The 22,500-nt window shown below is 46.3% G+C and overlaps 2 protein-coding genes across 2 annotated transcripts in view; both read right to left on the bottom strand.

Annotated features, from left to right (window-relative positions):
- sypa (synaptophysin a) overlaps positions 1-9,276 on the bottom strand; it is a 9,902-nt gene extending 626 nt beyond the window's left edge. The window contains exons 1-8 of the mRNA XM_020626335.2: positions 9,186-9,276; positions 6,182-6,247; positions 4,709-4,833; positions 4,016-4,214; positions 3,719-3,916; positions 3,360-3,560; positions 2,343-2,426; positions 1-1,873 (exon numbers count right to left, since the gene is read on the bottom strand). The exon at positions 1-1,873 is cut by the window's left edge and continues 626 nt beyond it. Of these exons, the coding sequence (XP_020481991.1) occupies positions 2,358-2,426; positions 3,360-3,560; positions 3,719-3,916; positions 4,016-4,214; positions 4,709-4,833; positions 6,182-6,247; positions 9,186-9,203 (876 nt within the window). The 5' untranslated portion in view covers positions 9,204-9,276 and the 3' untranslated portion in view covers positions 1-1,873; positions 2,343-2,357. The remainder of the gene's footprint in view (positions 1,874-2,342; positions 2,427-3,359; positions 3,561-3,718; positions 3,917-4,015; positions 4,215-4,708; positions 4,834-6,181; positions 6,248-9,185) is intronic.
- A 1,787-nt stretch (positions 9,277-11,063) lies between these two features.
- Positions 11,064-22,500, bottom strand: part of cacna1fb (calcium channel, voltage-dependent, L type, alpha 1F subunit) — a 52,850-nt gene continuing 41,413 nt past the window's right edge. The window contains exons 33-50 of the mRNA XM_065961522.1: positions 22,413-22,500; positions 21,959-22,024; positions 21,626-21,717; positions 21,282-21,441; positions 20,998-21,125; positions 20,678-20,774; positions 20,307-20,409; positions 19,998-20,099; positions 19,413-19,678; positions 17,267-17,324; positions 16,821-17,043; positions 16,626-16,736; positions 16,356-16,492; positions 15,921-16,033; positions 15,580-15,787; positions 13,988-14,050; positions 13,344-13,444; positions 11,064-13,266 (exon numbers count right to left, since the gene is read on the bottom strand). The exon at positions 22,413-22,500 is cut by the window's right edge and continues 41 nt beyond it. Coding sequence (XP_065817594.1) covers positions 13,003-13,266; positions 13,344-13,444; positions 13,988-14,050; positions 15,580-15,787; positions 15,921-16,033; positions 16,356-16,492; positions 16,626-16,736; positions 16,821-17,043; positions 17,267-17,324; positions 19,413-19,678; positions 19,998-20,099; positions 20,307-20,409; positions 20,678-20,774; positions 20,998-21,125; positions 21,282-21,441; positions 21,626-21,717; positions 21,959-22,024; positions 22,413-22,500 — 2,380 coding nt within the window. The 3' untranslated portion in view covers positions 11,064-13,002. The remainder of the gene's footprint in view (positions 13,267-13,343; positions 13,445-13,987; positions 14,051-15,579; positions 15,788-15,920; positions 16,034-16,355; positions 16,493-16,625; positions 16,737-16,820; positions 17,044-17,266; positions 17,325-19,412; positions 19,679-19,997; positions 20,100-20,306; positions 20,410-20,677; positions 20,775-20,997; positions 21,126-21,281; positions 21,442-21,625; positions 21,718-21,958; positions 22,025-22,412) is intronic.

Genomic DNA, 22,500 nt, shown 5'->3' with positions numbered 1-22,500 from the left:
TACAACACGAGCAGAAACACGTCACCATGCGGAGGAAGATACCGACGCTAAAACACCTTTCCCAAAAAAAAAACCAAACAGAAAAACAGAAGGGAGAAGTAGAGATGAACGCTTTCCGACATTTTAGACTCAGAACTTTCTAGAAAGACTTCTGTTTTATTAAAGGAGCTCACGGCTGCAGCTGATTGGCCGAGAGCTCAAGAAAAATACAAAAAAAAACGGATACAAAAAAAAAGAAACACTCTGTCGGTGTTGGTTTGCAGAAACGTCCGTCTGAACCGACGCCATATCAGAATTTATCATTCTCGCAAAAATCATGTGATATGTTTGTTACCACGGCAACAGAATGCACGCCGTCTAAATGGCACAGAAACATCGGTAACTTTTCCAAACGCCGCCGATGCTTTCAATCATTACGCTAACAGCGAGTAGCCGTGGCCGAGTAGCTGGACTACAAAAACAATGGCCGACTCCTGAGTTCTGATTGTGCTGCTCACTCGGTTGAGTTAAAATGACGAACGTCCTCCCAACGCTTTTCTTGACAATTACTCGCCTGGAAGTTTGTAGAAGGAAGCGTACGTGCACATGTGCGTGTTGGTTGTGTTTGTGCGTGTGCACAGCGGTTTTTCTGTGGAATCGTTTTTTATCTGAACGAAGACCAAAAGAGCAGCGAGCAGAAACAAAAAGAACCAGCAGATAGCAGTTATTCAGACGGACGATTGTGCAGCGCGCCCTGCTCAGCGACTGAGAGGAGCGCCGTGCCCTGCTCAGCGACTGAGAGGAGCGGCGCGCCCTGCTCAGCGACTGAGAGGAGCGGCGCGCCCTGCTCAGCGACTGAGAGGAGCGGCGCGCCCTGCTCAGCGACTGAGAGGAGCACCGTGCCCTGCTCAGCGACTGAGAGGAGCGGCGCACCCTGCTCAGCGACTGAGAGGAGCGGCGCCCTGCTCAGCGACTGGGAGGAGCGGCACGCCCTGCTCAGCGACTGGGAGGAGCGGCGCCCTGCTCAGCGACTGGGAGGAGCGCCGTGCCCTGCTCAGCGACTGGGAGGAGCGCCGTGCCCTGCTCAGTGACTTGGAGGAGCGGCACGCCGTGCTCAGTGACTTGAGGAGCAGCGTGCCCTGCTCAGTGACTTCAGGAGCAGCGTGCCCTGCTCAGTGACTGTCAGGAGCAGCAGGAGTGTAACACACAGCTGAGCCCATCCATCAAACACTCAGAAAGTACAAACTGTAACAATAAGGAGCCATTTTGGATCCAGTGTCATCAGGACATCGCCATGAAGGTGGCAGTCCAGACTGGGTTTTACTGCGTCTCCAGGATGACATCACTTCCTGTGTTGATATTTACATGCAGCAAGACAAACAGGAAACAGCAGGGAGGTGATGCTGGAGGCAGCGAGGATTCTTCTGATCCAGTTTGATCTGGTTTTTGTCTCAGCATGAACCCAGTCTGGACTGCCGCATGATTGATATTTTGTGGGCGGGGCATAGCAAAGTGGGCGGGGCTGAATAGGAAACATGAATAAAGAGCTGAGTCTATATTATATATCTGTTCAAAGTGATATCTATACAACACAAACATACATTCTCTCCACAGATTAAATAGGAATAACTCTTATCAACATCATCTCTTCTTTAGAGCGTTTCGATTGGTCGCTGTTGTTGTTGTTTTTTTTGGTGTTTTTTTCAGTTTGTGGATTGTTATCTATAACTCTCTTATTGATCATTTACACATCGATTCATTTTAGTGAACATCTAAACCCTTCCCCTCCCCCTTCCCCTCCCCCCACCCGTTAACTTTGCAGACAGGAAAAGACAGGAGTGTTGCATTGTGGGTAGGTTGCAGGCGACCCACTGTTGGTTCACTCCGACGTTTTCTGTGAAAGAAACACAAACATTCAGTCAAACCGCAGACTTTTAAACTAAACATACTGTTCATATTAAACCGGCCCACAATGCACTGCAGCTCTCAGTGGATCATGACAAACCGTTACACCTGCTAATCATATCAGCTTCACGCCTATGGATAGCAAAGAGCCCAGTGCATTCTGGGTGTTGAAGTGTTTGAACCCTTTGGGGAGAGGAGAATGACACAATGGCCCTTTTTCTGGCACCGATGAAAAACATGTTTTCACCTACAGTCTATCTTCCATGTGGTAAATGACCCCTTTTATTGTGAAAATCTGCAGGAAGTGACACTCGGTGTAGCCTTCAGTCTGTGTGGTTTGTGTTTGGTCGTGATGTTTGAACTCATAAGTAGAAATAAAAAGCTCCATGTGATTATTGTGTTACTGAACATGAGAATTAAATCACAACCCCCCAGTCTGGACTTCCTGTTTGACTCACCTGTTTCCTGTCACTTCACATCTGATTGGAGAAGGAGGTGGGCGCCCCCTGCTGGCCGTAGCCCTGCTGGCCGTACTCTGCATCCTGTAGAAAACACAAAAACAATCATCAGGACAGAAACAACAGAGCTTCAGCACGCCATCGCCTTCGATATCACTTTGTTTATTAAACGCTCGAGTGCCGACTTTTTAACCTACCAACCTACCTGACTGGATCATACCTGACACCTGATCGTACCTACAGAGCGCCACAGGAATGAGTCCTAAAACCAGGAAGTGAGTTATCATTTGAGCGCCATGGGGTCTAACGTCTAAAAGTCAACGTGGATTTTGAATGTGTTTGTGGTTAGACTCCTGAAATAAGGTCTGTGGTTAACACAAGCTGAAGAGATGTTGGTGTTTTGTTAGAGCACATAAACTACGTTAGGTAATACCTCCACTTGTGAAGTTTGAAGTTTTTACTCGTCTTTAAAAAGGCGGTTGCTAACAAGAGGCTAAATGTGACTACAGCGGTTGTCGGGGACATTAAAGGTCATCACGCCGGACACAGAGGGCGGGAACTCTCTCACTAGTCGGAGATGTCTCCTGTAGGTTTAATCTTTAGGTTCAGGTGAATATTATGTTAGTAAACTATTTATTAAGCTACGTGGATTAGTTTATCGGAGATCGTCTGAAGCATAACGCTAGTGACGTCACAATCATCCCACCGTGGTGTAGTTAGCTTTAGCGTAACGTTAGCTTTTTACTTCTGTCGGCCGCATTAACGCTTCAAACATCATAAAAATGGCGTTCATCTGTGAAGATTATCCTGCTGAACAAAACGCCTACGCTTCAGAAACGTGTGTTTAACACAGAGATTATTTTCTGCAATGATCCAAAATCCAATGAAAACATCCCAGAGGAGGATTCTGTTTAGACGCCTCTTTAGACGCCATGGTGACGCTACTTCCTGGTCGGCCTACAAAAATACGTCATATGGTTTGTTCTCTATAGAGACGTCTCTGTGAGGATGAATCACCTGGTTGTAGTCAGGTTGGTAGCCTCCCTGGTTGCTTGCGTACGGGTCTTGTTCGTACGCCCCCTGCTGGCCGTAGGCGTCTGGTGCGGCGGACTTGTCCTGGGGAGGTGGGGCACGCATGAAGGGAGCGATGATGCCTGTCTCCTTAAAGACGAACCACAGGTTGCCCACCCACAGGATCAGGTTGATGAAGCCGAAAGCCTGCAGGACGAGACGCAGACATTTTTTATTTACACAAAAAGACAGACGCCGCCGTTTGACCGCCAACGAGTTCAGACTTGTTGTTCGGTCTTGAACCCGGACAGAAGACGTCGGACTCGTTTGACCCGGCGAGTATTCGTGATCTCTGAGGATCTTACCACGGAGGTGTTGAGTCCAGACATGACCGGGTCGTGGACTTCACGGCAGCTGTGCCCCTCGCCTTCCTCTCTGCAGGCCGAGATCAAGGTGATGACCTCATCCGGGTCGGTCGCCGTCTTCACGTCAGACAGACCTTTGGCCCACGCCGCAGAGCTCACCAACCACATGAAGGCGAAGACGGCGGTCACACCGAGGTCCTGAACACACACACACACACACACACACACACACACAGTTTGAGCGAGGTGTTGTCAGAGCTCACCTGTCAGCAGGTGTTTTCTGACCGTCACACTTACGATGAGCGGTCCTTTGTTGTTCTCTTTGTACTTCTCGTAGAAGAAGACATAGATGCTGAGCGCCGCCGTGGCGTAGAGGAAGGCGAACACGCCGATGGTGACGAAGAACTCGGCCGAGGAGGAGTAGTCGCCGACCAGGAAGCAGCGCTCCGTCTCCCCTTTGTTACAGGTCGGGGCGTCGAAATACACCTGGTGCAGTCTGAGAGGAGGAGAGGCAGGAGTGACGTCAGCGACTTCACTTAAAGGCTTTATATGTGATTTTTTGATCCAGCAGATGTCGCCCTTGAGCACCAGCATGAAACCAAAACAACTTGCGCTGCATTGTTGTGTTAGCATGCTAATGCTAGCGATCTTTATTATGCTGGTATCTTCACACTGCATGTAAATTGACCTGAAATGAGCGTGATCTAGAAACACAGTTAAGCAGTGAGTACAGTATGTTATTCTTCTTTTCTCTAGTCCCTCAATTAAACAACTTTTATACACAAGGGGAGGAGTCAGCCGGCCGTCCGGGCGATGTAAACAAAGTGAAGATAGGACTCTGAAAACTCTGAAAACATCACAGACAGTGGGACTCGGGTGTTACACCCATTGTAGACAGTCATGACTCACAGAGTTATTTTCAGAGGATAGACTTGATTTATATTTAAGTGTGAAAAATCACAGAAAGACTTTAAAGATGTTTGTTCTCACCTGAACGGATACTCAAACTCCACCTCTATATTAAGGTTGCTTTCCGTCCGGTTCTTACACTCCACCTTCACCCGGAACATCCCGGAATAACTCCCACAGGTGGAGAAGGCGAAGATGGCAAACAACTGCAGGAGGAGGAGACGTAACACAGAGATTCTTAATGAATTACTATACTAACAAGTCTGGCTGTGTGTTAGCATGTTAGCATCTTTGTTGCACAAACACACACTTCCAAACGAGCGTCTGTAAAGGAGGTTATGAAGAGTGATGTCATAACGTTATAAATAAATAAGATTTAGGAACAACCTGCTCCGGGACTTTTAGTCACACGTTCAAAAACAAAGAGTGTCTCTCCTGCAGGACGATGACTCATCACTTTTATCTACAGAGAGTCACAGATTTAAACTGACGCTGAGCAGCAGCATCACCAGCGTTCATTAACCCGTGAAGAAGCTTAGTTTGTGTTTCTATGATTCTGACATTTAACTGGTTACTATGGAGCTAAGAGAGGCTAAATGCTAAGCTAACAGCTTGTTGAACGGAGAGACTCCGACCAGCTGGAGGTTCGATTTACACAACAGAAATATTTACAAGAAAATGCATAAAATCATCATCATACAGTCAGCTTACAGAGAACACACACACACACACACACACACACACACACACACACACACACACACACACACACACACACACAGTCAAGCAGGGATTGGACAGAAAGTCTGACTGTGACCATCTGCTCAGTGTGTGTGTGTGTGTGTGTGTGTGTGTGTGTGTGTGTGTGTGTGTGTGTGTGTGTGTGTGTGTGTGTGTGTGTGTGTGTGTGTGTGTGTGTGTGTGTGTGTGTGTGTGTGTGTGTGTGTGTGTGTGTGTGTGTGTGTGTGTGTGTGTGTGTGTGTGTGTGTGTGTGTGTGTGTGTGTGTGTGTGTGTGTGTGTGTGTGTGTGTGTGTGTGTGTGTGTCAAACGAGAAAATGAAAATAACTTCTGTTCAGCGACGTTCAAACTCTGAATGTTTGTTTGACATGACAAAGCATCCTGATGAGGAGAGGACTAAAGCCTGCAGCCTTCATCTGCAGCTAGTGTCAGATAACAACAGGGACATCTAGTGGTGAGATCTGCCACTACACCATCAGGGTCATTTAACGGCCCTCTGTGATTGGACGATGAAAATGATCTGGGAGAACTAAAGCAGGAGTAAAAACAAAGTCATCAAACATTTCTGAGGGATGGATTCTGGAGAACAGACGGTGAAACCCTCTGCTCCTCCTCATCCTTTCTAAACCATCACCATGACAACCGGATTTTACAGAGGACGTCACACCTCCTACTGTAGGAGCGAGGTGTCCGATTTAAAGGGTGACTTCTGCCTAACGCTGGAACTTTCTCAGCTGGTGAAACACCTGGAGAGCGTGAACCTGGTCGTGTGTGTGACTTTATAAAGGATAATAAAAGAGGATTGATGAACTCACCCATTCTAAGGCCTTGATGAAGCCCAGAGGAAGCTTCAGCACCCTGAACTGCCCCTGAGCCACCAGCTGGAGAGAGAGAGAGAGAGAGTTTAATGATTTTATGACATCACACATCCTAAAAACAGAATCCAGCATCAACAGGACAAACAGTCGAGGAGGAGTCGGTCTGAACTCAGAGACTCATTTTAAATTAGACTGATGGACGCGCAGACGGATTATTGTGTGTCGAAACAAACTGGTCGATTTCTGCTCTCAGGTTCCTCTCTGTTGTTTTCAGTCTGACCTCATATTCAATAATCAGACCTCGGATCAGTTTTCACTCCGAGTCCATTAAAACATCAATAAACTGCATAAACAAAAAAACTAAATATGAACATTTTTTTATTCATGATTTAAACTGATGATCAGTTATTATAAATATTAAACATCCAATAACTCCAGTCTGAAATAGTTTAAAGGAGCAGTATGTAACTCTGACACCTAGTGTTTAAAATGGGTACTGCAGTCTAAATTCTAAACATCATAGAGAGCTGTCTCCCCCCTCCTCTCTAGAGTGGATGCTCACTCAGGTCCCCATGTGGTGGACTCTGAAGCTTCAGTGTTTATCCAGCTCTGCATGGGTCTGTAAACCTTTCTGTGTTCTAACCTCTCTCCATTTTTCAAAAGCATCTCCAATATTGATCCTAGTTTGAGCACGTTTCTGCTCGTGGAGCTTATTAGAAACATGCAGAGGCTTTTTAGGTCGGGTACAATCACTTCTATCTGAACCACTTCTCTTGACCGCTTCCATCGCTGCAACACCTGTTGACCTGATAACTGCTCTCATATCTGGAAAACTGAGGGGCGTCCAAAACGGCCGTGGGGGCGTGTCTTAAAAGCGCCTACCTTCTCTGGTCCAAACAAATCCAGAGCATTCAGGAGCAGAATCTAAAGTTAGAAGGAGGACATACTGGCTGCTGCATTGTTGTCAGAGAAGCCAGCACTTCAACATAGCATGTTTCCTTAATGATCAGAGAGTAAGATACCTTTATCATCTCACTCTCTACACATCTATAGTGACAAATAGTGAATTATTGGATCTTACAGATAAATGAGCAGATTTTAAAGGTTCAACTGTTATAACTGAATAACTGTTCTGTTTCTTCAAGAGTTTCTAACCACCGTGTCGTGACGTATTTCCTACTTAAACGGGCTAGAAGGCGGGACTTAATGTTTGATTGGATCGTTGAAGGTTGAAACATTAGTAGTGCAGCATGATTCATCAGACGTTTGAATTGTTTTACAGCAAAAGAAAAAACAGTTATGTTAAACCACTCAGATGATCAGGGGCGTGTCCAGAAGGGGGGGCCAGGGGTGGCCACCCCATAATGCTTAATTATGAGTGGCTTCTTGCCTTGCCAGAGGTGGGACTTGCATCGAAGGCTGTGTTGCAACAGGCAGCTTGCAGTTTTCAGTGTGCAGATTTAAATAATGACTTTTGACGTAGAAATTGTTTTTGAGTCCTAGAAGTTTAAAAGATTTACATCGATGTTATCTTGTGTTACTTAAACGTTTAGTGCAGACAGAATAAGGGGTTAATAAACGCTCTTCATTCATGTGTGTGCACAAACTTCAGGCCATCCCTGCACAAGTCGGCCCCCCAGTCCAAAACGTCTGGACACGCCCCTGCAGATGATGATTTCTTTAAATGTACTGGAAGAAAAATGAACATTTAACTCGGGGGGTGGGTGGGGGTGGGGGTTCTTTAAAATGTCCCAACAGTGAGAACACACATCGGCCTGTCAGACAGTAAAGACCTCCGCGTCAGAAACACTTTATTCATGTGGTCGTTAAAGACGCTCTGATAGGCTACATGGTGAATACAGCAGACAGAGACATATGGAAAACAACTTATAAATATCAATACAGAAATAACAACGAAGAGCGCAGGATTTGAAGAAATAATAAAAAATACTAAAGCCCAAAAGTGAAATCTGTGGTGGGAGATTACTGCATCACAAAGTGTTAACACAGAACAGATCTGAAGATTAATATTATTATAGGTCTTAGATTTAAGATGGAAGGTAATGTGTGAATAATATAAAAGGATAATCTGCTCTTTATAGATCCGAAGTATTTCACAGTAATATTTCATATCAGCTGAATTTATTATAGAAAGTGTTTTTTCACTCGGTCTCCATCTTACGGCTGCAGCTGCTGAGGAGGAGGAGGAGGAGGAGGAGGAGGGGGGGGGGGTGATCCCGGGTAAGAGCGGGTTAAACCGGGTTATAGCCGGGTCCGAATAACGGGATGGTTTTGGCAGACAAACGGTGAGAATGCGTAAAAAAACCCAGAACCGGCTGGACCCGCAACAACAACAACAACATCAGCACCATCAGGATCCTCCTCCTCCTCCCGGCTGCCATTTTACAAACACACACACACACACACACACACACACACACACACACACACACACACACACACACACACACACACACACACACACACAGCTGAAATATTATTTCATCACGCGAACACGGAGCTGCTCTGAAATCGGGATGTTTTTGTTTCTGCTTGTCCTGCAGGCAGCGCGCAGGGCAGAGGAGCCCACATCCAGCCGCTCCTCCCCGGGAGCACCGTGTGCGTGGTTCCGTTACATTCTATTAAAACTGCGCCGCACCAGCTGCGTGTCTCATTTTAATTTATGAGAAACAATGAATAAAAGAAAAGAGAGAAATCCTCCTGATATCTCTGATTCATCTTAATGTGTCATCTCTCCGTGCTGCGGCCCGACGCACCGAGCCTCCACCAGGAGACGGACACAAACACGAATCCCGGCGGGCCGCCCCGAAACACGACACGAACACACCCCGAACCGCGCACGCACACACACACACACACACACACACATACACACACACACACACACACACACACACACACACACACACACACATACGATGATAATGTGAAAATGAGAATCAGAATTAAGAAATAAAAGGAGGATGCTGAACGTTTGTACCTGATTTACGACGTCCATCCTGCTGCCTGTCGAGAGCACAGAGAGGAGATGCAGGGAGGAGGAGGAGGGAGGAGGAAGAGGGGGGAGGAGGGGGAGGAGGGGGGGGGCCGCTTCAGTATACGTCATTAATTATTTATTTATTATGAATTACAATTCAGCAGCTTCAGAGGAGCTGAAAGGGTTAATCACACCTCTACATGTCACCCTGTTTATTAATGATATATAATATTTAACACATCATATTCTAAATGTCGTTAATATAAAAAATCATATATCATGTTAGTATGTTTAAAAAAAGTCAATTATAGGAATTAAAACTGAATCAGGGGGAGGGGCTAGTGATGACGTCATGGCAGTAGTAGGAGGTGTTGACGTGTTGATGCAGGTGATGATGATGATTGAAGAGGTGTACAAACATTAAATATAAATATATTTATAAGCATCTTTGAGTATTTAGAAAAGTGTTACGTAGGTCTGATGTGCTATTGAATGTACGTTTACACATACCAGGATTTATTTTTTTGATTGGAATTTCTTAATTATCAGCTTTAATAAGATTTTAAACTTTTACTCTGCACTTTAATTATTATTCTTTTTTAACTCTTTTAATTTCTTTACTTTTATTTTTTATATATTTTTTAATTTAAATTATTTTTATTTGAACATATTTTCAGATTTATTAATTTCAGTGATTTAAATGTTTCTTTTCTTTCCTCTGTCATGATGCTTTTTGATGTCTTGTGTGAAGCACTTTGAATTACCTTGTTGTTGAAATGTGCGACATAAATAAACTTGCAACTGCTTGGGGCTCCAGACCAGTAGGAGGCTCCCTGAGAGCTCTCAAACTTAAATCAAAACAGTTGCCTAAAATGTGCAGATTTTGCAATGACAGTGGTAAACCTCCCTAAGGGGGCCCCATCTGAAAGCACTCACTGTCGTCGTCTAGGAGAGAAAAAAGAAAGAGGAGTATGTGAGTGTGGCAGACATGATGGGCCTCCCCTTGACTTTTGCTTACAGGGCCCCAACAGACCGCCACTGACCGGAGGGTCGCTGGTTCAAGTCCCGATGCCAACCATAATATGGAAGTTGGTCTGGTAGCTGGAGAGGTGCCAGGGCACTTCCTGAGTACTGCCAGGGTGCTCTTGAGCAAGGCACCGAACCCCCAACCGGGGTCTCTGGTGAGCTCCCTGTGTAGCAGCCTCACCACTAACACATGTTCACAGTGCATGTGTGTCTGTGCTGCATGTATCTCAGTAACAGTGTTAAACCCTCAGATTAATAAATGATATCACATTAAGTACATTTAAAAAAAACACAACGCCCATCGATGGATGTCATCATGATGGACGTGAGTGAGATAAAGGACACAATGCCTACAGCTTATTTAAAAACCCAACAGCTGACGGGACAAACGACCTCAGGTTTGTTTGGTTTGACCTCCTGACGTCAGTGAAGCTCCTCCCTGTGTGTGAACGACATGAAGAGCAATAAATAAAGAAAAGGTTTGTGTTGTTAAATCTGGTTATTCTCTTGAAGCTAACGAAATCCTCGGGCAGAAATGCACACAGATGTTCAGCTCTGAGTCCAGATGTTGAACCTCTAATTAATGTTTGTGAAGATGTTGAACAGCTGCAGTGACTCCATTCAGCCAGCAGAGGGAGCTCTAACACACACAGCATCAAATACAAACCAGAGATTGAAACACAGCTCTTTTCCTTTGAGCAAATCTCAAACAGGGAAACTAATAAAAATCTCATAAAATCTATTTATTTATTTATGAATGAATGTAAATATGACCATATATCTAAACATCTTATCTCGATGTTTGAGCAAACTTAAGAAGCTAAAAGTAACAGAAGATCAGTGAGGAGTCACAGAGAAGCTTGTTTCAGTCTTTATTTGAGGTAAACTAGGTGTCACGGCAGTTTCATCGTCTTTTTTGGAGAATCCAGGCGTGGAATTGAAAAGCCCTTAACTGCTGGGAAACTGTCCAAAGTGTCAGTAAGAAAAAAACTAAAGGAGATGGAAACACATAAATTCAGACAGGACATAAACACACCAGCTGCTGAGAAATGATCACAGTTTTTCTCTGTCAGAATAAAAAATATCAAACATTTAGAAAACACACTGAACAAACACTCAAGTTTCTTCGGTCCAATAAAAAAACCAACAAAGACACAAACAAGTATTTTCAGTTGGTCGTCTGATTCGAGACAAACATCTCAAGTTATGAGAATAAAAATACACGTTAATAAAAGATGAGAAATATAATCCTGCATGCTGCTCCAAGAAACCACAGAGCAGGAAGTTCAACACGTCATTTAACAGCTTTCAAATACATCGGTATAAAATCTCAGAAACGTCCTCTTAAACATCGACTCGTGTGTGCACCTCTGAAGAACGTGATGTTCACTGACGCCTCGTCGTTTTATCTTCATGTAGTTAGCATTAGAAAGATGTGTTGTGCTTGTTAGCATGTTAGCATTTTGAGCTGCATACTTGTTCATCCTAACAAACTGTCTCTCCGTTTGTTCCTTTAGTGAGTGGTTATTGTTTCATATTCTTAAAACATTAACATTAGAAAAAGCAGTCAGATTTGGACCAGACAAACAGAAGCTAACATGCTATCAATGTAGCCGACTAGCACGTGTTAGCTCGGCTGTCTTCATTAGCCTCACACGGTTGTTGACGTAATTTGAAAATGTTTTTTGTTTTTAATTAGCGTCCAGCAGGGGCCGCTGCTAAAACAAAGATGATGCTAACTTAATTCATATTGTGACATTTTGTATTGAGTAGGCTACTAGCTAAACACAGCTGTGTGAGTGGCTGTTAGCTTGCTTAGCTAGCTTACTGTAAACATTCTGCTTTTAGGCAGAGAATGGTTTAGCGTTTAAAGCTAACCAATCACAACAAAAAGGCAAATTTTTGTTTTATGTTGGCGCTAAGTGTTAGGCTAACTGCCTCTGACATCATTATTGCTTCCTCTGGTTAGCTAGCACTGTTTGGTAGAAGCTAGTTAGCTCCTTATCTGCTGGTTGTTACTGTTGAATTGAATTAGCATTCAATTCAGTTAGAGGTGTATTTTATTTTATTTAGCTTTTTAATGTAGCTAGGCTAACTTTCTGCAACAAGTAAGCCTATGCTAATGCTGTCATCTTTTATCAAATTAACAGAGCGTAAATGCTAAAACACAAGCTAACAGCACTGTGTGAGAGTTTAGCTAGCTTTCTGAAGGTGTGCTTTTAGCATTTTAAGCTACAGCCCAATGCTAACCTTCCTTCTTTAACAGTAGCCTACTGTGATAACCTGTCAAAGTGTCATCAATGCATTGTGGGTAAACTGGAATCCTGTGCTGCTAAGCAACTAGCTGATGAAACCTGTCGCCATGACGACACAACAGCGCAGAGTCCCACTGTGCTTGCGGCCATCTTTAATTGTTTGTCAGTTGACTCTGACGATGTCTGTTCTGTTTCCTTTAAATCATCTCTCATGTTTTTTGTCTTTGTCTTCATCCATCACATTCTTCTTCTTCTCCTTTTTTCAGCCCAGCATCCTTTCTTCTTCACCTCCTATCTTAAACGTTTCTTAACTAATTAACTAACTCGCTCCTTTTCGTCCTTTCTTAACTGAAATCTGTCCCAAAACACCAACTCTACTGACCTCCATAATAACAGTTTACTTTTATAATCTCTTTTCTGATTGGTCAGAAATCCTCAGACAACACGCCTCCAATCCTCGTCATGTGATTGGTTAAATGTCCAGCCAGTCAGTGATGCCCTCCTAGTCTTGTCCCTGATTGGTCCACTGTGCCAGCCCATCAGAATGAAGTCACACAGGTCATCTCGTCGGCCAGCTCGTCCTCGTCACGGCCCGTCCTGATTGGCTCCTCGTCACTGTAAAGAGCGGCGGGGTCGGGCGCAGCGCTGCTAAGTAAACCGTGGCTCCCAGTGCCGAGCAGGTCGCTGGCAGCGGACTCCATCTCATCCACCGTCATGTGACACGCGTCTGCGATCTCTCGCTTCGCAAACGCCACAAACTTCGGATCCCGAGCGTAGAGACCGAGACCCTCGGAGATCAGAACCTGCGGAGAGAGATCGACCAATCAGCGATGATATATTTAAAAAAATATTTTTTTGAAATCGATCGATGTTTCCTCACCGCCTCCACCAAACTGTCAGCTGATCCTCGTTTCTCCGTGAGCTGAGCGCCGAGCTGCGACGGGACTCTGAGGGTGGTGTACGCTCTGTACGGGGGCGGAGCTACGACACAAACAGTCACATGACACACAAACAAAAAGTGTAAATAACAGGATTTAAGCTTTGATACTATTCTAGTAAAAATCAAACTATATCTATAAATATTTAATACTTCTGCAACAACAAAAAAACTCTTTCAATTTCTTCTTTTTAATTAATAAAAATTGCCAAACATTTGGAACCAAACTCCTGCACGCCGTCCAAACTGCAAAAACACTTTGCCGATTTTGACCTACTAAACTAAGAAGCGCAAATTTCTGTTTTCCAATGTTCAACTTGTGCATGCTGTCTAAATTGCAACTTTAGCTCATTTCTCTGATAACTGAAGATCCGGATATAAACCCACTGTCCTCAAATCTTCATGTGGTCAACAGTAGACGATTAAAATAACAAAGCTCATAAGTGACATGATTCTGCAATTTAAACTAAAGTTTTAGAACATAATTCTTAATTTAAAACATCTGTTAAAACATCTTTGATATAATTGTAATAAAGATGTTGATAATCTGTTTTTTTCCCTCCATTTCTGTTTTAAATCCCTCCTACCTGATGTCCCTGCAGGGCCACCGTACCAGGCCGGTCTGGGTGCTGCACCTGTCACACTGACACCTGGTGGATGACAGACAAAAACACACCTGGCTCTTATTTTATTTCTTTACTTGATACTTCATTTCAGACCCATCGGTCCACAGTAGCATAAATAATCCTACCAGCTCCTACCTGTTTCTACCTGTCCCTTCTTGCTCCTACCTGTCCCTTCTTGCTCCTACCTGTCCCTTCTTCCTCTACCTGTCCCTTCTTGCTCCTCCCTGTCCCTTCTTGCTCCTCCCTGTCCCTTCTTCCTCTACCTGTCTCTTCTTGCTCCTCCCTGTCCCTTCTTCCTCTACCTGTCCCTTCTTGCTCCTCCCTGTCCCTTCTTGCTCCTCCCTGTCCCTTCTTCCTCTACCTGTCCCTTCTTGCTCCTCCCTGTCCCTTCTTCTCCTCCCTGTCCCTTCTTGCTCCTCCCTGTCCCTTCTTCCTCTACCTGTCCCTTCTTGCTCTACCTGTCCCTTCTTCCTCTACCTGTCCCTTCTTGCTCTACCTGTCCCTTCTTCCTCTACCTGTCCCTTCTTGCTCCTACCTGTCCCTTCTTGCTCTACCTGTCCCTTCTTGCTCTACCTGTCCCTTCTTCCTCTACCTGTCCCTTCTTGCTCCTACCTGTCCCTTCTTCCTCTACCTGTCCCTTCTTGCTCCTACCTGTCCCTTCTTGCTCCTCCCTGTCCCTTCTTCCTCTACCTGTCCCTTCTTGCTCTACCTGTCCCTTCTTCCTCTACCTGTCCCTTCTTGATCTACCTGTCCCTTCTTCCTCTACCTGTCCCTTCTTGCTCCTACCTGTCCCTTCTTGCTCCTCCCTGTCCCTTCTTCCTCTACCTGTCCCTTCTTGCTCCTCCCTGTCCCTTCTTCCTCTACCTGTCCCTTCTTGCTCTACCTGTCCCTTCTTCCTCTACCTGTCCCTTCTTGCTCTACCTGTCCCTTCTTCCTCTACCTGTCCCTTCTTCCTCTACCTGTCCCTTCTTGCTCCTACCTGTCCCTTCTTGCTCCTCCCTGTCCCTTCTTCCTCTACCTGTCCCTTCTTGCTCCTACCTGTCCCTTCTTCCTCTACCTGTCCCTTCTTGCTCCTACCTGTCCCTTCTTGCTCCTCCCTGTCCCTTCTTGCTCCTCCCTGTCCCTTCTTGCTCCTCCCTGTCCCTTCTTCCTCTACCTGTCCCTTCTTGCTCTACCTGTCCCTTCTTCCTCTACCTGTCCCTTCTTGCTCTACCTGTCCCTTCTTGCTCTACCTGTCCCTTCTTCCTCTACCTGTCCCTTCTTGCTCCTACCTGTCCCTTCTTGCTCCTCCCTGTCCCTTCTTCTCCTCCCTGTCCCTTCTTGCTCCTCCCTGTCCCTTCTTCCTCTACCTGTCCCTTCTTGCTCTACCTGTCCCTTCTTCCTCTACCTGTCCCTTCTTGCTCCTACCTGTCCCTTCTTGCTCCTCCCTGTCCCTTCTTCTCCTCCCTGTCCCTTCTTGCTCCTCCCTGTCCCTTCTTCCTCTACCTGTCCCTTCTTGCTCTTATTAAATTAAATTAAATGGAACGTATTTAGTCGTGTCATTGTCTCCTCACCTCTTCCTACTCCCTTCTTCATTTCTCCTCCTCCTCCAACTCCGCCTCCTCCTCCTCCTCCCCAGGGGGGGCTTCCTTCCTCCTCCACCAGGATGAGAGGAGCGTAGAGGAGGCGGCCGCGGCGAGGACACGGGTTCGCCCAGGATGCAGAGGAGGCCGCGGGGGAACGCCCAGAAGAGTGATGAGACTCGTAACTGTTGAAAGATTGCTGAGGAGGAGGAGGAGGAAGAGGATTATGAGGAGGAGGGTAAGAGGAGGATGAGGAGGAGGGTAAAGACGACTTGTTCAGCCTGTGTGTATTATTGTGTGTGTGTGGGTGTGTGTGTGTGTGTGTGTGTTACCTGCATGCGTGCGCGGCGTGGCGGGGAGGTGGGGTGATACGTCCCGGGGATCGGCAGGTCGTCATTGCTGCCCTGCCTCCTCAGACACTGGATGTTAAACGACGGTTTCCGACCTGACCGAGGACAACGAAAAGAAACGGGGATTCAAACCAGGAACCGCCTCTCCGTGAGGGGACAGCGCTAACCACTGAACCACCGTGCCTTTCAATCATGCTGTATTTTGTAGTGACATAGTGTTGCCACTAGATGGCAGCAGCTACTATAAAAACTATGTGAAAGATGATTAACCAACTTCCTGTAAACTTTTCACAATAAATGCTTTATTTTGAAATGCAGGGATTTAAAAAAAATGTCTAATGAGACTCAGTTCAATGATTACACAAGAACAGATAGGAGAGGGCAGGCAGAGCAAAGCATCATGGGACATTGTGTCACCTGTGGGCGTAGCAGGAAGTAGGCGTCTGCGGGTTGTCCTTCTGCTGTCATTGTAGCCGTTACCATAGTTACTGTTGCTGTAGGGGGCGTGGCCATCGTAGTGGTCTCTGTACAGAGGAGGCTCATCGTGGTAGTGTCTGCACGGGCACACGCATGTCAACATGCAAAAAAACATTTAAAAAAACATACACAGACACGTCTCTTCATTGGTCAGTGTGCCTGTATACTTACCTCTCTACCTGTCTGTCTGTGTACCTGTCTTACTCTCACCTGTCTCTGGCAGTGATGCTGTCTTCCTCCTCCTCCTCTCGGCTGTAGTATCCGGGTTCTCCATACGCCTCCATGTCTCCGTTCCTCCAGTATCTGTCCCTCGAGTCCCTTCTGCAGAAAGACACTCTGTGATTGGCTGAGACACATGTCAATCAAAAAATTAGATCAGTGTATTTTCGTAGTTCGACAGCGTACCTTCCATGTTTGTAGTACGACGGTCTCTTGTGGCCGTGCTCCAGCCCGCCGTTCTTCGCAGACGGGCGTCGCTGATGGTGGTGATTGAGGGATGACCTCATGTTGTCTCCACGGCGATGATGCTCGTCATGCTCGCTGCCGTTCGGCATCTTTGTGAGCGATCCGACGCGGTGGATCAGACCGCCGTTTGACACGCCCCCTTCGCCGACCACTCCCCCAGGACCTGCATGGTGAACGATAACGGAAAGTTAAAATGTTTGACATAAATCAGCTTCATATTTAGTTTGATCACTTTGAAGCTGCAGGTAAAAAGAGATTCCTGTTAACAGCCGTGAACAATCCAAGAAAAGAAAAAACAGACAAAGACTGAGTGATGTCATCCATTCTGTTACTGCAGGGAGCTCCGGAGTTACCATAGAAACAAGATGATGTCACAGGATGTTTACCTGTGGGAGTCAGTAAGGAGCTGCGTCGATCTTTCTCTTGTCCGAAACCGTTTTCACCCTGAAGAGACGCAGAGAGAGTGAACAGACAACACAACAGACATACGACATATTTATAGATTCTCTAAATGTACTATGGGAGGTAGAGCCTTCAGTTATCAGGCCTGCTCGTGGTACAGTCTCTAAATGTACTATGGGAGGTAGAGCCTTCAGTTATCAGGCCTGCTCGTGGTACGGTCTCTAAATGTACTATGGGAGGTAGAGCCTTCAGTTATCAGGCCTGCTCGTGGTACGGTCTCTAAATGTACTATGGGAGGTAGAGCCTTCAGTTATCAGGCCTGCTCGTGGTACCTACAGTCTCTAAATGTACTATGGGAGGTAGAGCCTTCAGTTATCAGGCCTGCTCGTGGTACAGTCTCTAAATGTACTATGGGAGGTAGAGCCTTCAGTTATCAGGCCTGCTCGTGGTATCTACGGTCTCTAAATGTACTATGGGAGGTAGAGCCTTCAGTTATCAGGCCTGCTTGTGGTATCTACGGTCTCTAAATGTACTATGGGAGGTAGAGCCTTCAGTTATCAGGCCTGCTCGTGGTACGGTCTCTAAATGTACTATGGGAGGTAGAGCCTTCAGTTATCAGGCCTGCTCGTGGTATCTACGGTCTCTAAATGTACTATGGGAGGTAGAGCCTTCAGTTATCAGGCCTGCTCGTGGTACCTACGGTCTCTAAATGTACTATGGGAGGTAGAGCCTTCAGTTATCAGGCCTGCTCGTGGTATCTACGGTCTCTAAATGTACTATGGGAGGTAGAGCCTTCAGTTATCAGGCCTGCTTGTGGTACCTACGGTCTCTAAATGTACTATGGGAGGTAGAGCCTTCAGTTATCAGGCCTGCTCGTGGTACAGTCTCTAAATGTACTATGGGAGGTAGAGCCTTCAGTTATCAGGCCTGCTCGTGGTACCTACGGTCTCTAAATGTACTATGGGAGGTAGAGCCTTCAGTTATCAGGCCTGCTCGTGGTACCTACAGTCTTTAAATGTACTATGGGCGGTAGAGCCTTCAGTTATCAGGCCTGCTCGTGGTACAGTCTCTAAATGTACTATGGGAGGTAGAGCCTTCAGTTATCAGGCCTGCTCGTGGTACGGTCTCTAAATGTACTATGGGAGGTAGAGCCTTCAGTTATCAGGCCTGCTCGTGGTATCTACGGTCTCTAAATGTACTATGGGAGGTAGAGCCTTCAGTTATCAGGCATGCTCGTGGTACCTACGGTCTCTAAATGTACTATGGGAGGTAGAGCCTTCAGTTATCAGGCCTGCTCGTGGTATCTACGGTCTCTAAATGTACTATGGGAGGTAGAGCCTTCAGTTATCAGGCCTGCTCGTGGTATCTACGGTCTCTAAATGTACTATGGGAGGTAGAGCCTTCAGTTATCAGGCCTGCTCGTGGTATCTACGGTCTCTAAATGTACTATGGGAGGTAGAGCCTTCAGTTATCAGGCCTGCTCGTGGTATCTACGGTCTCTAAATGTACTATGAGAGGTAGAGCCTTCAGTTATCAGGCCTGCTCGTGGTACAGTCTCTAAATGTACTATGGGAGGTAGAGCCTTCAGTTATCAGGCCTGCTCGTGGTACCTACGGTCTCTAAATGTACTATGGGAGGTAGAGCCTTCAGTTATCAGGCCTGCTCGTGGTACCTACAGTCTTTAAATGTACTATGGGCGGTAGAGCCTTCAGTTATCAGGCCTGCTCGTGGTACGGTCTCTAAATGTACTATGGGAGGTAGAGCCTTCAGTTATCAGGCTTGCTCGTGGTACAGTCTCTAAATGTACTATGGGAGGTAGAGCCTTCAGTTATCAGGCTCCTCTCTTTTGGAATCATCTTCCCGTCAGGGTCCGGGAGGCAGACACAGTCAGTACTTTAAGAGTAGTCTTAAAACTTTCTTTATTGGTAAAGCTTATAGTTAGGGCTGGCTTAGACCTAGACCAGCTTCTTGTTATGCTGCTATAGGCTTAGACTATCTCCCTCTCTCTCTCTCTCTCTCTCTCTCTCTCTCTCTCTCTCTCTGTGAATTCACATTCACATGATATCTTGTATGTCAATTTAATAAACAACATATTTATATATATTTTGATATAATTATTAATATCGGGACCTTGTAGGCAGCGTTTTCGTCCAGCTCCTCGTCGTCCATCATGGGGTCCTCCTCGTCCTCATCCAGGTCCTCGTTCAGAGCCAGACGCATCTCAGGACCCAGATCCTGCAGAGTCTGCAGCCCGGCTTTACAGAGCTGGATAGCAGACGGGTTGGTGACGCTGTCCTCTCCCGTCAGGTCTCCCTTCTCTTTCCTCTTCCTGAATTTTCTGAAATAATCCTGAATCAGGAAAGTGGCATAAAACTTCCCGACCGTCACCTCCTCCTCTGCAGGAACACACAGACACACAGGTGACACAGACACACAGGTGACACAGGTGTATGAGAAGGTCTTCTTGTAGTATCAGTGTACTGTACACCATGGTACATTGAGAAATGTGGAGATGTTTTTTGTCGCTGCGCTCAAAGTTGAAATCAGTCCAACTTTAGGAACAGCACCACGCTTTTCAATATCACTAATCCTTGTCCCTCACCGTTGACCAATCAGAATCAAGACTGGGCGGGACTTAGAACACCAGCTTTGTAAAGGAAGTATTGAGGTACTGTGTTGTAGGAGCAGAGTGTTGTCTGTGTTTCGTATTTGTACCTTCATGAGGGGGTATCACTTCGTCCAGTAGTTTCGGTTTCATCCTCTTCCAGATCTTCTTGATGATCCCCCTCAGCTCCTCGTTCTCCTGGTCAGGGTTACCTAGCAACAGCACACAGTGGGCGGGGTCAGATCATGTCACATCAGAGATAAAAGTTTTCCAGCTTTGAAAGAAATTCAGTTTTTATCACGATAAGGAAAACTCTGTCGTGATGATCAGTATCTCAAAACAAAGATGGCCGCCTCACAGCAGATCACATGGTTCACATTGAGCAGGATGAGCTCAGCGTGTGTCAGCCAATCAGATACCTTCAGTCTTGATCTTGAGGGCGGTGCGAACCAGAGCGAAGAGCGTGGCGTTAAAGGTCACCATCCCGTCGGCGTTCAGAGGCATGTTCATCGCCACGAGACGCTGAGGAGGAGGAGGAGAAGAAGGAGGAGAAGTAAGGCGAGGTAGAAGAGGAGGAAGAAGAATAGGAGGAGGAGAAGCAGAAGAGATACTGTTACTCTACAGCCACATGAAACTTAAACTGCAGGAAGTGACAAGGCCAGAGGTTGAATAATTTTCAAAATAAGAGGAGGAGATGTTTCCTTATTATTACTTAAATCTTTGACTCAAACATCAGTCATCTGATTTGAAGGTCACTACAGACGTCTGTGTACAGAGCGGGGTATTTTACCTTACAGGCCACTCTGTGAGGACACAGTTTCCCAAAACCCAGAGGAGGCTGAATCCTCCTGAGCAGGGCCACCACATCCAGGTGTTTGATACGACCCCTGAAAAAACACAATATTACAGATTACATGCAGCATTAGACGGTAAAACACCTGAGAGGCAGAACATTACACTACGGCATTAAAATCCTTAAGGGGAGTACGGGATGTGAGGAAGAACTTTGAGAGACTCTAAATGAGACTGTCATGCTAACAGTTTCCCTCTGTTTCCAGTCTTTGTGCTAAGCTAAGCTAACCACAAACTGATCTGAGTCATCAAACGTACTTGGCCTCTGGATCATATTCAGACCAGATCCTCTTAAACTCGTCCAGATGATGCGGTCCCAGGATCGACCAATCACGCGTCAGGTAGTCAAAGTTGTCCATGATGACGGCGACGAACAAGTTAATGATCTGAAGGAACGCAAACAGTCAGAGGTTAGAAAAGTGATCTGTGTGTGTGTGTGTGTGTGTGTGTGTGTGTGTGTGTGTGTGTGTGTGTGTGTGTGTGTGTGTGTGTGTGTGTGTGTGTGTGTGTGTGTGTGTGTGTGTGTGTGTGTGTGTTCTGACCAGGAAAGCACACAGCATGAAGAAGCTGATGAAGTAAACGATGGCGAAGTTGCTCCCACAGCTGAACTCTTCTCCTGGTTCGTAGTCGGACTCGGGATCACAGCGTTTACCAGGAAGACTCGCCAACATGATCTCCTGCCACGCCTCGCCCGTGGCACACCTGAACACGCACACACACACACACACACACACACACACACACACACACACACACATGCACAAACACGCACACACAGATACACACAGGTCAGCTGTTTCTGCGATCCGAGGAGTGTACTGTATTTTGAGCTCTAAAGAGATGAGGAGGAGAGAAGGGGGGGGGGGGTGGGGTGTCTGGGTCAGACCTGAAGAGGAGGAGGACGGCCTGAGGAAAAGTCTGGAAGTTGTTGTTCCGGTTGATCTGAGTGTGGGGCTGCATCGCCACCTTCCCAAACGTCTGAAAAGAAAGAGGACAGTCAGCAGATTTACAGACACTGAGCACCACACCCGACCCGAGCCCTACAGAACCCGAAGCCCGACCTCGTTTTTGAAAATGTATTTATTTAAAAAAAATATTCTTATTTTTTTAATGGAGAGGACAGTGGAGCGAGTCAGAAATCAGGGAGAGAGAGTAGGGTATGGCATGTTTCAGAGCAGTTCACTTCGCCCCCTGCAGGATCACCTGAGTATGACCTCACCTGCATCCCGATGACGGCGTAGATGAAGAAGATCATGGCGATGAGCAGAGCAACGTACGGCAGAGCCTGAGGGGAGAGAGAGAGAGAGAGAGAGAGAGAGAGAGAGAGAGAGAGACAGAGAGACAGAGAGAGAGAGAGAGAGACAGAGAGAGACAGAGAGAGAGAGAGAGACAGAGAGAGAGAGAGAGAGAGAGAGACAGAGAGAGAGAGAGAGAGACAGAGAGAGACAGAGACAGAGACAGAGAGAGAGAGAGAGAGACAGAGAGAGAGAGAGAGAGACAGAGAGAGACAGAGACAGAGACAGAGAGAGAGAGACAGAGAGAGAGAGACAGAGAGAGAGAGAGAGAGAGAGAGGTTAAACTGCTGCTGCTCTTATCTCTATCAACGCAACAGCTGTTTAACATACAGCTCAAAATACAAGCCCCACCCCCTCTTTTCAGCCCCGCCCACTGACCTGCAGTGATTTGATGAAAGTCCACAGCAGCGTCCGGATGCCCTCCCCTTTACTCAGCAGCTTGACCAATCGCATCACTCGAAAGAGA

The sequence above is a fragment of the Labrus bergylta genome, chromosome 12 (genome assembly GCF_963930695.1).
Source record: "Labrus bergylta chromosome 12, fLabBer1.1, whole genome shotgun sequence".
NCBI classification, from domain to species: Eukaryota; Metazoa; Chordata; class Actinopteri; order Labriformes; family Labridae; genus Labrus; species Labrus bergylta.
The sequence above is the reverse complement of the archived record's forward strand: the minus strand, read 5'-3'. Positions and strand labels throughout refer to the sequence as shown.